At 44.0% G+C, this 12,667-nt stretch overlaps 1 protein-coding gene across 1 annotated transcript in view; it reads left to right on the top strand.

Annotated features, from left to right (window-relative positions):
• Positions 1 to 12,667, top strand: part of KIAA2012 (KIAA2012 ortholog) — a 185,222-nt gene that overhangs the window by 54,453 nt on the left and 118,102 nt on the right. The window contains exon 12 of the mRNA XM_027773615.1: positions 11,215 to 11,274. Within this exon, the coding sequence (XP_027629416.1) occupies positions 11,215 to 11,274 (60 nt within the window). The remainder of the gene's footprint in view (positions 1 to 11,214; positions 11,275 to 12,667) is intronic.

The following is a 12,667-nucleotide window of genomic DNA, read 5'->3' on the forward strand; positions in this document are numbered from 1 at the left end:
CATAGCACAGGTCTAGCCTTCTAAGAGTGTCTATTAATGAGAAAGGGCTTTTTGTATTGGTTTGGTTAGGTGTGGCTTCAGAAGCAGTACACTGAAAAAGCTTCTTCCTCTTGCAAAAGATTGTTCCAACCACACCAAACTCTCAAATTCACCTTGATCACCATCTCTACACTCTCCCCTCCAGTCTAATCTTCTGCTATACTCCAACTCATCCTCTCTCATTTCTATGATAGCCCAAACATTTAGTCTTCCTTCTTTTCTTCTAAACCTTTGCTCAAATTGTCCTCCAATTATTTACAATACCTTTAAATTCATCTTTTCTGGGACATTTTTCTAACTAAGTCTACCTTAATCCATGCGACTATCTAGATGTAGCCTCGATCCAGCCCTTTCAATCCTACTTTTGTGATTCCTGAATTTATCTGCATCTGTTTTCTGTTTAGCTCCCAAGCATATGTGTCTGAGAAAACCTCTTCTCCTTATCATAAATCCATTTGGTGATTGACTGGATACCTCAGGTACCACAAAGGAAAGTTCTTTGGAGGATTGTAGTCTTTTTTTTTTTTAGTTAAAAAAAAATCTTGACTAAAGGAGGAAATATGATCTGTATGATCTTTCTGAGACTTTCAGAATCTGTCAACAACTATTTGGAAATAAATTCTTAGGCTATTAGATAATGATATCTTGTTGTCAGGCAGCATACAGAAATGAATCTAAACCTTAAGAAGAAGGAGAAAAAAGATGTAAAGACTAGAACTGGAATTTGACCCTCTTGGCCATGTTGAGATATTGCAACACTTAGAGAATTCAAAGGCTTATGAAAAGAAAAGTTAACTTGGAAGGATTCAAGTCGAAACACTGGATATGCTCTCTGAATTGCTTACCTTGATTCAAATCCTTCATTCCTTCTCCTAGTCATAGTCCCAGCGATAGAAGTTCTTTTGTTTAGAAGTTTTTGCTATAGGGCGCGTGCGCTCGCCAGACAGACAGAGAGAGACAGAGAGACAGAGAGACAGAAAGCGAGAAATCACCTCCCAGGGGGGATGGACACACTGCAATCCTTTCTTCTCCATTCTCCTCTCAGGATCTTGGGCATGCAGGCACATGCGCCTGGTGTGAGTTTTAAGCACCGGGTCCAGGACGCAAACTATGGTTGACTACATGGGAGTCCCAGTGACATAGCCATTACGCTAACTGTGGTCCCTTATTTAGAAGTTTTTTATTGCAATTTTAAGGATGTCTGTGCCAATGATTCAAGTTGGGAATTCAGGTCCCATATGAATTTAAATTCCTGGTCTCTTTCAGAGTTTCAAATTATCATTTGTTCTTATCCTAAGAGATTTTTATTTCAGTAGTGTTTCTTGGTTTTTGTTTTTGTTTTTGTTAGGAGGTTGTTCATTAGCATCCTCTTCCTTGCAACTCTTTGTTGGTGTTATGGTTTTAAAATATGTTCACAAATTCTTCGACACGTCTCCCTTTTCTAGCTCTCCTCTCCTTGAGCATGAACCCACTTCTAAATTATAGACTATGACAGAGTGATGGTGTGTGACTTCTGAGACTGGGCCATATAAGAGACTGAGGCTTCTTTCTTGCTCCATATGAAAAGGAACTGAAGCCTCCTACCACCAGCCAAAATGAAATTTCCAGGCTCATGAGTGAGTTACCTTGAGAGCAGATTGCCTAGCCCCAGTTAAATCTGTTGATGGCTGCATCCCTGGCTGACGTTGTGACCACACGCTCATGAGAATCTCTGCACCAGAACCACCTGCCTAAACCACTCACAGTCCCATAGAAATCACGTAAGGTAGTGAAGTCACTAGGTTTTAGAGTACTAGTTTTGCAGCAATTGATAACAAATATACTTTGTGTTATTTCCTGATGGCCCATGACTTAGTAAACAGAATGATGAAGGGTCCAGGAATATTCCAGCAGATCCCAAAACATTGCTTATTTGGGAGAAAACGTGCTGAGTTATTGACTATTTCTTTCTTCTCTCCATTTGTCACTTGTGGTAATGTTGGTTATGGGGCACCCTGGGTAAAAGAATCTTTTCATGTAGGTAGGATTTTGGAAAAGTATGATTTCTCTTGAGTAAATTCTCTCTTAACAACTTTTGTCTTAATGATGCCTAGAGACTTGAAGAAAAAAATTTGCTTTCGATGAGGGCATGCAAGGAAGAGAAAGAACTCTGAATGTCTTAGCTTTTATTCCCAGTTTCACCATCTGTGATTTTTGTGATAGTGGCAAATAACGTCACTGCTTTGGACCTCAGCTTTCTCAAGTGGAAAAAGAGGAACTGGTATTAGAACCCATCCTTCTAACACATGTCCAATAGACCTTCAATTCCTCAAAGAGTAACAGGTCACAGATTACATAAAAAAAGAAAAGGTTCTCGGGACCTGTAGATGGCAAAATGGCTATGCCACTGCCTTCCCATGTGGTTGACCGTGATTCAAGTCCCAGACCCAGTGGCTTAAACTCACACCGGGAGCATGTGTGTGCGTGCTCAAGATCCCAAGAAGAGAATGGAGGAAGAGGGAATGTAGCGTGGCCATCCACTCCTGGGGGGTGATTTCTCACTTTCTGTCTCACTGTCTTTTGGGCGAGCACATGCACCCTATAGCAAAAATCTCTCCAAAAGAAAAAGAAAGAAAGAAAGAGAGAGAGAAAGAAAAAGAAAGAAAGAAAGGAGGGAGGGAGGGAGGGAGGAAGGGAAAGAAACGGTTCTAAAGTCAAATATACTTGGAAAGCAGTGAACTAAACTTAACCAAATTCCTTACTGCAGGACTTCATAGAACATCAAATGTGCTAATGTGAATCATGGTTCTTCAAGATGGGGATATGCACCTTTTCCCAACCTTACCAGACTACTGAATGCACTAATTTTTAGCAAAGCATCATGTGGACCTAAGTCGTATTTGTAACACAGTTTGAAAAATGTTTTACTGATGATTTCTAAGTTTTTTTGTAGCACTGTGTGTTTCTAAATATGCCTCTTTCTCCAAGGAAACTGTTGATGGGTCTGCTCTGCCGTCTAAACCCTACCAAGATTACAACCATTCAATAATTCATAACTGATCATTCTTATTTCCATTCTCCAAACATCAGTTCTGAATCACAGAACCCACAATCCTTCCATTTCTGGGTAGAAAGAAGTAGGAGAAGGTAGGAGGAGGAAATAATTGACATTGTCCCTTTTGGCCAGTGTTTGTTAATAACCCGTAAGAAATAATGTTGACAGGAATCAGTTCTAGTAACCTCAGGTCAAATATTTGAATAAAGAGCAACATGGCTGGATATGGCCCAGCATTTTCTCTTAATAGGCCTTGTTGTACTACAGATACAAAGGCCAAAAACTACATTACCCAGATCATCTTCGCACCTAGAGGGCTGAGTGAATATTACATTCTGCCCCATAGATGCACTTGCAGACTTATGGGGCCGCAGTGAGGCAGGGCAAGTTTTGGCCTACTTGTTCTGGCAGTACATTTATGAAGACCGAGCATGTTAAGAAGCAGCTGCTATAGCACCTTTGTAAGTGTCAGATTTCCTGCAGTAACTCCATGGCATCCTAAAATACCTGGGTGCTTTCTGTTCTGCACTGAACCCTGATCGATAAGCTCTGCTTACAGAAGTTATGGGCGGGTCCCATCAGGCTCAGCGTGGGGTTGAATTGGGACTATCACATGTACCACAGTGTGGGGTGGTTGTGGGAAGGCCGGCTGCGATAGCTGTGGTCGTTGCAGACTTCAGAAAGAAGCATTTTCTCTCACCATCATGAAACCAGCAAGGCTTTCGCGACCCACACGGAAGGTGTACTGATAGGCAGAGACAGCTACTAGAAAACACCAGAGACTCTCCTTCCTTTTCCTTTAACAAAACCTCACAAAGACTCCTCCACCTCATACTTGGCTGAAAAAGTGGCATCATCACCACTTTGTGGCTTTTAAAGGATAAAAAAATGACCAAAATAATAGTTTGCTCTGAATCTACTGGTGATCGCTTTTTCGAAGAAAAATTTCAATATGAAATACTGAAGAATGTTTAAAACTTTATAATTTTTTGCAGATAATGGCAATTTTTTAAAAGAAATATTTATTTAATCATTCATTTATTTAATTTGACCAGAGAGAGTGAGAGAGAGAGGCAAAGTGAGAAAGCAAGTCATCAGGTCCAGGACTTGAACCATGGTTGGTCATGTGGGAGTGTCCAGCATCTTAACCACTATGCTACCTGTTGTTGGTCACAGATAATGGCAATTTTATCCCTCTTTTTGGGTAAAAAAAAATCGCATTGATATTCCTTTTTTTTTTTTTTTTTTTTTTTTTTTGGTCAGAGGGTATGTGTACTCACCAAAGAGAGAGAGATAAAAGGCACCCCAATGGGGTATGGTCATGCCACAATCCTTTCCTCTACCTCCCCCTCACATCAGGATTCTGAGCATACCCACACATTCACTGAGTGTGTCTTCCAAGCTGCCAGGGTCAGGACTTGAACCTCAGTCAGCCATGTGGAATCCTGTTTCCTTAACCACAGCAACTGTGGAGCTGGCCCAATTATATCTTTTTTTTTAGAGCCTGTGAAGCTATGAATTTGACCGTCCTTGGGTTTGTTCTGTTTCAAAGAACTCTAAAGTCAGGAGGAAACTTAGGCATAGCCTTTATTAGTGTCTAAGAAATCATTTAATCAAACAGACTTGCTGAGGACACCCAATGTATAAAACAGATGAAAGCAGAGGTGCCTGGGTGAAGCAGGGATAGTTTGACTATGTTCCCCACAATCAACTATTCCTTCCCCTCTTCAGATGGTTCTTAGTGAGGTGCAGGGGTTTATGCAAGGCCACCAGCGCTATGACACCACAGTTTAAAAATCCTCTCATTTTATGGAGAAGGAAACTGAGGCCCAAAGAGATGTGATTGGCTCTATCACACAACCTTTCTATGGCAAACCCAAGGCTTAAACACAGATCTTCCTGCATTTAGTTAGGTCAAAGCTCTTCCTACTGCATCACTGGCTCCATTCCCTCTTTTCCGACTTCCTAGGCTTCGAGGACCAGCGGAAGTCACACCGTCACCCTCACTGTCATACGTTACCTGACTATGCCGGCCACATTACTAGGTCCTTAGCTTCCATTCCGTATTACTGTTAGGCCTCCTACCAGCCACTCCCTCACCTTCTTTATCTTTTTTTAACTCCCTTTCTTCTTTGCTCTTCTAGATTTAAAATTCCTGTGGTTAGAGCCCCTCTTCTACTTCCAAATATTGCAGAAAACACAGAAGGTGTTCCCAAAGTATTGCTCATAAATATTGATTAAAACTGTGACAGCAGACTTCGTTTCCTAATATCATTCTTTCATTTTTCCTTTTATTAATAGAATCCCTCTTCCTCCAAGTTATTTTAAATTATTTATTTTATTTATTATTATTTAAATTTTCTGTAGGGCCTGAGTACTCACCAGAGAGAGAGAGAGAGAGAAAGTGACAAAGCAAGCCACCAGGACTTGATCTGTGTTGGGCCATGTTAGAGTCCAGTCTCTCAACCACCACGCCACCTGCTGGCCCCTGCTTCCTCCAAATTTTAGCTGAACACATGACTACCTAGTTAGAGATTATATTTCCCAGCATCCCTTGCAGCTAGGTATGGCCATGTGACTAGATTTTAACTAATGATATGTGAATGGAAGTAAAATGTGAAACTTCCAGATCATTACCTTAAAATGCAACTAAGCCCACACCTACCGCTGCTCCTCTTTGTTCTTGGATTTAGCTGAGGTAGTGAAATATCTTCGTCCATGTGGGAAAGAACAATATCCTATGGGACAATGGAGCAATGACATAATAGGAACCAGGGTGCGCAGATAACTTTATGGAGCAGAGCCACCCTGATCTGACGGCATACCTCTGTGTGACAAAGAATACATGTTTAACTTTTGGAGTATGTTTGTTATAGCAGCACACCTTGTGCCTCAACATGATGCAACAGCAGTTGACCCTCCATACCCAGTTACGCAGCTTTATATTCAACCAACCAAATGTGGATTTACTCAGGCCATGACAATCATTGAAAAATGGGGGAAATCTCTCTTTTCATCTCTAAAAGAGAGGTATTGAAGATGTCTAACTATGTTTTCCTTTTCATTTATATCTGAAACTAAGATTACTAAGTAATCTAGAGATGATTTAAAGTACATGGGAAGGGGAACCAGCAGTTGGCGTAATGGCTATGTCGCTGGACTCCCACGTAGTGGACCGCGGTTCACGTCCTGGACCCGGTGGCTTAGAACTCACACCGGGCGCGTGTGCGTGCGTGCCCAAGATCCCGAGAGGAGAATGGAGGAGAAGGGATTGTGGCGTGACCATCCCCCTGGGGGGTGATTTCTCGCTTTCTGTCTCTATGTCTCTCTCTGTCTGTCTGGCGAGCGCACGCGCCCTATAGCAAAAACCTCTCCAAAAAAAAAAAAAAGTGGGAAGATGTGTGTAAGTTATATGTACATACTACTCTATTTTATATAAGTAACTGCTTCTCAGGACCAGCAGTTGGTGTTGTGGCTATGTTGCTGGACTCCCATGTGGCCGACCATGGTTCGAGTCCCAGACCTGGTGGCTTAAACTCATGCCAGGCGCATGTGCATGCGTGCCCAAGATCCCGAGAGGAGAATGGAGGAGAAGGGATTGTGACGTGACCATCCCCCCTGGGGGGTGATTTCTCACTTTCTGTCTCTCTGTCTCTCTCTCTCTCTTTCTGGTGAGCACATGTGCACCCTACAGCAAAAATCTCTCCAAAAAAAAAAAAGTAACTGCTTCTCAACCTTTTGGCTAAAATCAAGTGTAGTATTTTATATAATGCACTTGAACATCCACAGATTCTGGTATCCATAGTGGCGAAGGGTCCTGCAACCAATCTTCCACAGATACAGAGGGATGACTATGTAATAATGTCTGCCGACCTACATCATATTGCTTTGTGAAAATCAAGCCAGGTCATACTTGCATGCCATCTTAAAAAGTATTGACTAAAGTCCCAAATATGAAATGTCATTGGATCTAAAAAGAGAGATCGTCCATTGCAGGTGTGTCTGACTCCTTCAGTCCAACGTACAGAACATCTAACATGTTCAAAGGACACGAAAAGATGTTAGTATCGAGAGTGAGCACTCTCAGGCACAGTGCTACATATGTCATCCCATTCTATCACCCCATAGGCCTATAGAGTGACTATTTTCATTCGCATATCGTAAGTAAAGAACTGAAACACAGGGAGTTCACTTGCTGTGAGGGCAGAACTGGAGTTCATTCCCAGGCCTGATGTCCCAGAAGCTGTGCTATCCTCAGCCCATTTCCCAAGTCTCCACAATGGGCCCTGTGGTTACAGTCCTCAAGGAACTCACACTCCATGCCAGAGAACAGATTTACAAGCAACTCACTCGCCGCAAGGCAGAATCAAGTGAGTTTGTAGTAGAGGCCTAAGCTACATGATGCAGGAGTGTTCAAAGAAGCAGTTAATTCAAGCCTAGGAAATTGAGGAGGACTTTCGTAGATAATCCCAATTTGCATTGACCTTTGAGAAATTAGTAGAAATGGATCAACAGAGATGGGAAGAAAAAGATATGGCAAGTGGAGAGCCTCCTGGCACAAAAAGGAAGAGATGGGGATGTCAAGAACTTGTAGAGGGACCAGCAGTTAGTATAATGGCTATGTCACTGGACTCCCATGTAGTCGACCATGGTTCAAGTCCCAGACCCGGTGACTTAAACTCACGCCAGGCGTGTGTGCGTGCGTGCCCAAGATCCCAAGAGGAGAATGGAGGAGAAGGGATTGTGGCGTGACCATCCCCCCTGGGGGGTGATTTCTCGCTTTCTGTCTCTCTGTCTCTCTCTGTCTTTTTGGCGAGCACACGCGCCAAAAAGCAAAACGCTCTCCAAATAAAAAGAAGAAGAAGAAGGAGAAGAAGGAGAAGAAGGAGAAGAAGAAAGAACTTGTAAAGACAGGGAGTAGCCCACTGTGAGTGGACTGTGAAGAGCTTCATGGGGGGAGTCGGAGCTGAAAGGCAGGTCAGGGCCAGACCAGAGAAGGCCTTGCATGCCAGAATAGAGCCAGAACACTCCCTTTCAGGCAACAAAGAATCACTGATGTCTGAGGGGGGGTGTCATGCACCCGACCGTGTACTCCAGCATGAAGAGCGGGCAAGAGAAAAGGCAGCCAGCTCCGGCTATGGCGAAATCACCCAGACTACAGCTGGTGAGGGCCTGTATGGAAAGCAGTGAGCAGACCATGCTGGAAAGGGAAGCTCCCCAAGGACCGCCAGCCAGATGTGGGGATGTCAGCTTGCTCTCTGAAATCAAAGCAACCAGTGACAAGCCTGTTCAGAGAGTCTATTTACAAAATTGGCTACCGTTCTCATCTCCGACCTTCTACTCAGATTACCTTAATTCTGCTTTTGCTTTCAGTTAAGGAGCTGAGTTTGGGAGTGAGTTATATGCATGTCGTGTGTATCGTAATTAAGATAAAATGATGGGGAAGGCCCCGGAGCCTCCCTCAACACACACAGGGTTGTAGCTCTGGTGGTCTCCCTCATTTCAAATCAAAATCCCACCAGCACACATAAAAAATAGATCCTAGGGTTGTAGGCTTCTCGGCCTGTGGGTAATGAATATGGCTGTTTCCTGGCTGATGTGCTGGAGGGGAACTGGTTGAGCTGGCTAGCAGACAACCGTGGTAAATAATAAGACTCCTAAGGAAAACTCTGCTAGCAAATTTCCCGGGAGCTCAGAGGCAAAGGGCAAGACAGTAAGCAGTGATGGAAAGTGTTTGTATAACCCTCCTCTACCCTCTCACCCCAACGCACATCGAGGTTTCTCTTTCATGATTGTTTTAGCCTCTTTTTCCCTTTCAACCACCGACCACTCAATTCTTTGAGGGAAAATTAACATTCATTATGCAATTTATCTCTCTCCTTTTAATCCAGAGTGTCTGTCTCCAAGGTCCCTACTCAATAATTAATGTTTGTTCTCATTTCCCATTCTCCAGAGCATCCATTCTTGAACTGGAGGGTCAACAATTAACACTAATTACGGCTTTTTCTCTCTCCGGTGTTGGCTCTCAGAATCCCTAGTTGCCCGCTCCGCCTGAGTTATCGGCGAGCATGTGGCTGCGTGTGTGCAGCTGAGATGGAAGAGCACCAAGAGGCAGGCTTTTCCAAGCCCCACCGCAGTGGAGTGAATCAATAAAACCCAAACATTCTTCTTTGGCAACCTCTCTGGTGGATTCGTTATCAGTAATGAGACAATAAAGCAAAAATAAATTAATTAATTAAAGTATTTGGAAATAATGAGTTTGGGTGGGTAGAGCAGACGATCTCTAAGTCTTTAGCCATTTGAATGTTTTAGAATTCCCTGTGACTTTTCCTTCCCTTTTCTCTACTCTCATGCCTCTCTCTCCCCCTCTTTCTCAAACACACACACTCTCTCTCTCTCTCTCACACACATACACACACACACACATTCACACTCATACCAAATTTCCCTTTAAAAACCATTTTCTTTTTCTTTTCTTTTTAGAGAGACTTTTGCTATAGGGCACATGTACAGAGAAACAGAAAGTGAGAAATCACCCCCTAGGGGGGGATGGCCATGCCACAGTCCCTTCTCTGTTCTCCTCTCAAGATTTTGGGCATGTACACACACATGCTCAGTGTGAGTTTTTAAGCCACCAGGTCCAGGACTTGAACTGCAGTTGACTATGTGGGAGTCTAGCGACGTAATGATTGCTCCAGTTTGCTGGCCCCTCAATTTCCCTTTAAAAATCATTCTCCTGGGGCGGTGGGTGGTGTGATGGTTAAGGCACTGGATTCCCAAGTCCTGGATTTGGTGGCTTGCTTTCTCACTTTCCCTCTCTCTCTCTTTCTGTCTCTCTCTGGTGAGCACATGTACCCTGTAGCAAATTAAGTAATGATAATGATTAATAAAATTAAATAAATAATGCCTTAAAAATGTTTTCCCTTCATTTAGGAGCCACTTAGCTGACTTTGCTACTCAGTGCCTCTCCCTTAGCTGTCTTTCTCAGGTCTGGTATCCTCATTCCCTTCACCATCAAAATAGCAATGTTTTAACTAGTTTTCATTTTTACTAACAAGGACGGCTAGGAAAATATTCTCGCCCAAGGTGACTCTAACAGATCGCAAACAAATTCACTGGGGGCTGTGAAAAAGCCTGTCTGTCGCTGGCCAGAATCAGATGGGCTGGAACCCGCTCTGCCTTCCCTGGTCCAGCCCTTGTATTTGAGCTACAGCTGGAGATGCGGCTCCTCATGCGCACCTGTCATCCCTGAGCTGGTGCACCGAGGCCCCGTGCGGGACAACTGCTGTTTGAATCTGGACATCAGCTCACGGCATGTGTCAGACATGAACTGTTTTAAGCTCTTGCTCTGTCAGAAGTCCTCCCCTCAGTGCCCAGTCTGGTGGTGCAGTTGGTAGCAAACTGAGCAGCAGTGTTGGAAGCCACATGGCTGACCACAGGCTCAGATCCCCAGGTGGGCCTGAAAACATGCCAGGATATGAATGTGTGCCGAAGACCCTGACAGGCCAGGGGGCTACAGGAAGGGGTTTCTGACATGACAAGATCTTGTCATGGGTATTTCTTCGCCTCCCCACCCCCTACCCCCCATGCATGTGCTCTTTATCATGAATAAAAATAAAATAGCTTTAAAACAAAAGTTCTCTCTGAATTTTAGCATCAGGGTCCTGCAGGGCTTCGCCTTTGAACATTTTGGATGTAAACATTCTTTTCCTCAGTGCTTTTTCTCTCCATAATGGCAACTATAGATTTTCAAAACCATCCGATTCATCATGAGACTTAAGCATCAAAGCATCCTCTTCATGTTTTCCTCTGTCTTGGGGTAAGGAAATGGCTTTTAAGAATTTTCCACAGGACCAGCAGATGGCATAATGGTTATGTTGCTGGACTCCCATGTAGTCGACCGTGGTTCGAATCCCAGAACTGTGTGTGTGTGCCCAAGATCCCAAGAGGAGAATGGAGAAGGGATTACAGTGTGGCCATCCCCCCTAGGGGGGTGATTTCTCCCTTTCTGTCTCTCTCTCTCTGTCTTTTTGGCAAGCACACACGCCCTATAGCAGGGGGGAAGGGGAGAACTCTCCAAAGAAGAGGGAAAAAGAAAGAATTTTCCACATTCTCATGTAAAATCCCTTATTATTTTTCAGCTGTCAATTCAAATATCAGCCATGAAGAGGAAGAGTCTAGTATTCCGCATTTCCTAAAAGGTAAACTTTTTCCCTAAAAAGTCACCTTTATTTCTCCTCTATGTGATTTGACTCATGAGCATAATATTTCACCCTAAACCTCCAGAAGCACAAAACTTCCCCCCAGATACACCAATAAGTAGGGGAGAGGATACTTTTCGGAAAGCCCAAGAGACGTCCTGCCTTTCTGCATTACACGTGGCAGCTCTGTGTGCTGTGCTCTGGGCGTCCTTAGGGAAGAAGAGAAGCCAGGCTGAACCAAGCACTTGACTTTGCTGGCCCCACGGGGATCATTTGCAGGGACATCCTGTGGGTCCCACAGGTTATACTCTGCACACGTCCCATGATAATGAAGTGGACATTGCCCCCCCTGGAGCTGTGCATAGCTCACCCTGCACAATCATGAACTAGGAAACTATCTGGAAAAGACTCTCAGGCTTGTATTTTGTTTTTATTCTTTTTTTTCATTGCCAAACAGTGCAGAGAGTGACACAGAAAAAACATCCCCTAAAGGAGCCTGGTCATGCTGCAATCCTTTTCCTCCACTTCTCTATCCCATCAGCAGTTTAGGCGTGCATGCTCATGCACTTGGCATATTTTTTAAGCTACCAGGCCAGGATTTGGACTGCCGTCAGCTCCATGGGATCCAGATCCCCATGCCCAGGACTTACCTGCTACACTATGGGATCAAATTAGGCTTATATTTTAAATGAGAGGCTGAGATTAGTTCTACCTCTTCCAAGATGCTGTTTGTATTTCATGTCCTCCATAAAGAGAGGTAAGAGAGGCAGACACTGAGAGTGTGGGTTGACTTAGCAACTCATCCACCCCTAGACACGGCTGCTTCTGCCTCAGCTCAGGGGAAAGGATGATACGTGGAGACTTTTCCTCTCCTACACATAGGAGAGGAAAATTGATTAGCAGGAAATGTGTGTGGTCCTCCTTGCTGCTTCGGAGCAGGCAGCAATGGACCCGCAGGAGGGACCTGCCTGCTGTAGTAACAGGAAGCGATACCTCAGGTGGAGAGCTGGAGCCGGGGACGTGCGGGAGGAATTGTTTTTGCCAAAGATTGCAAAAGTAGGAGAAAATGCACTATTAAATTCTTGCCAATTTCAAACATCTGGAAGCAAAGCAATACCCTAGAGTCTGGCCCACTGTGTTGCTCCCTTGCCAACTTCCTTGAGTGACATCTTGACCACATGGGAAGAGTCTCAGGGGCAGTTCTGCTCATCCCCACACACTGGTATAAACGGGGCCAGAATCGCTTTTTTTTTTTTTTTAATTTTAACAAAGAATTTTGCTATAGGTCATGTGTGCTCACCAGAAAGAGAGAGAAAGAGATACAGAAAGCAAGAAATCACCCCCCCCCCCAAGGGGGATGGCCATGCCGCAATCCCTTGTCCTCCATTCCTCT

The sequence above is a fragment of the Tupaia chinensis genome, unplaced genomic scaffold (genome assembly GCF_000334495.1).
Source record: "Tupaia chinensis unplaced genomic scaffold, TupChi_1.0 Scaffold000361_2, whole genome shotgun sequence".
In the NCBI taxonomy this organism is placed as follows: domain Eukaryota; kingdom Metazoa; phylum Chordata; class Mammalia; order Scandentia; family Tupaiidae; genus Tupaia; species Tupaia belangeri.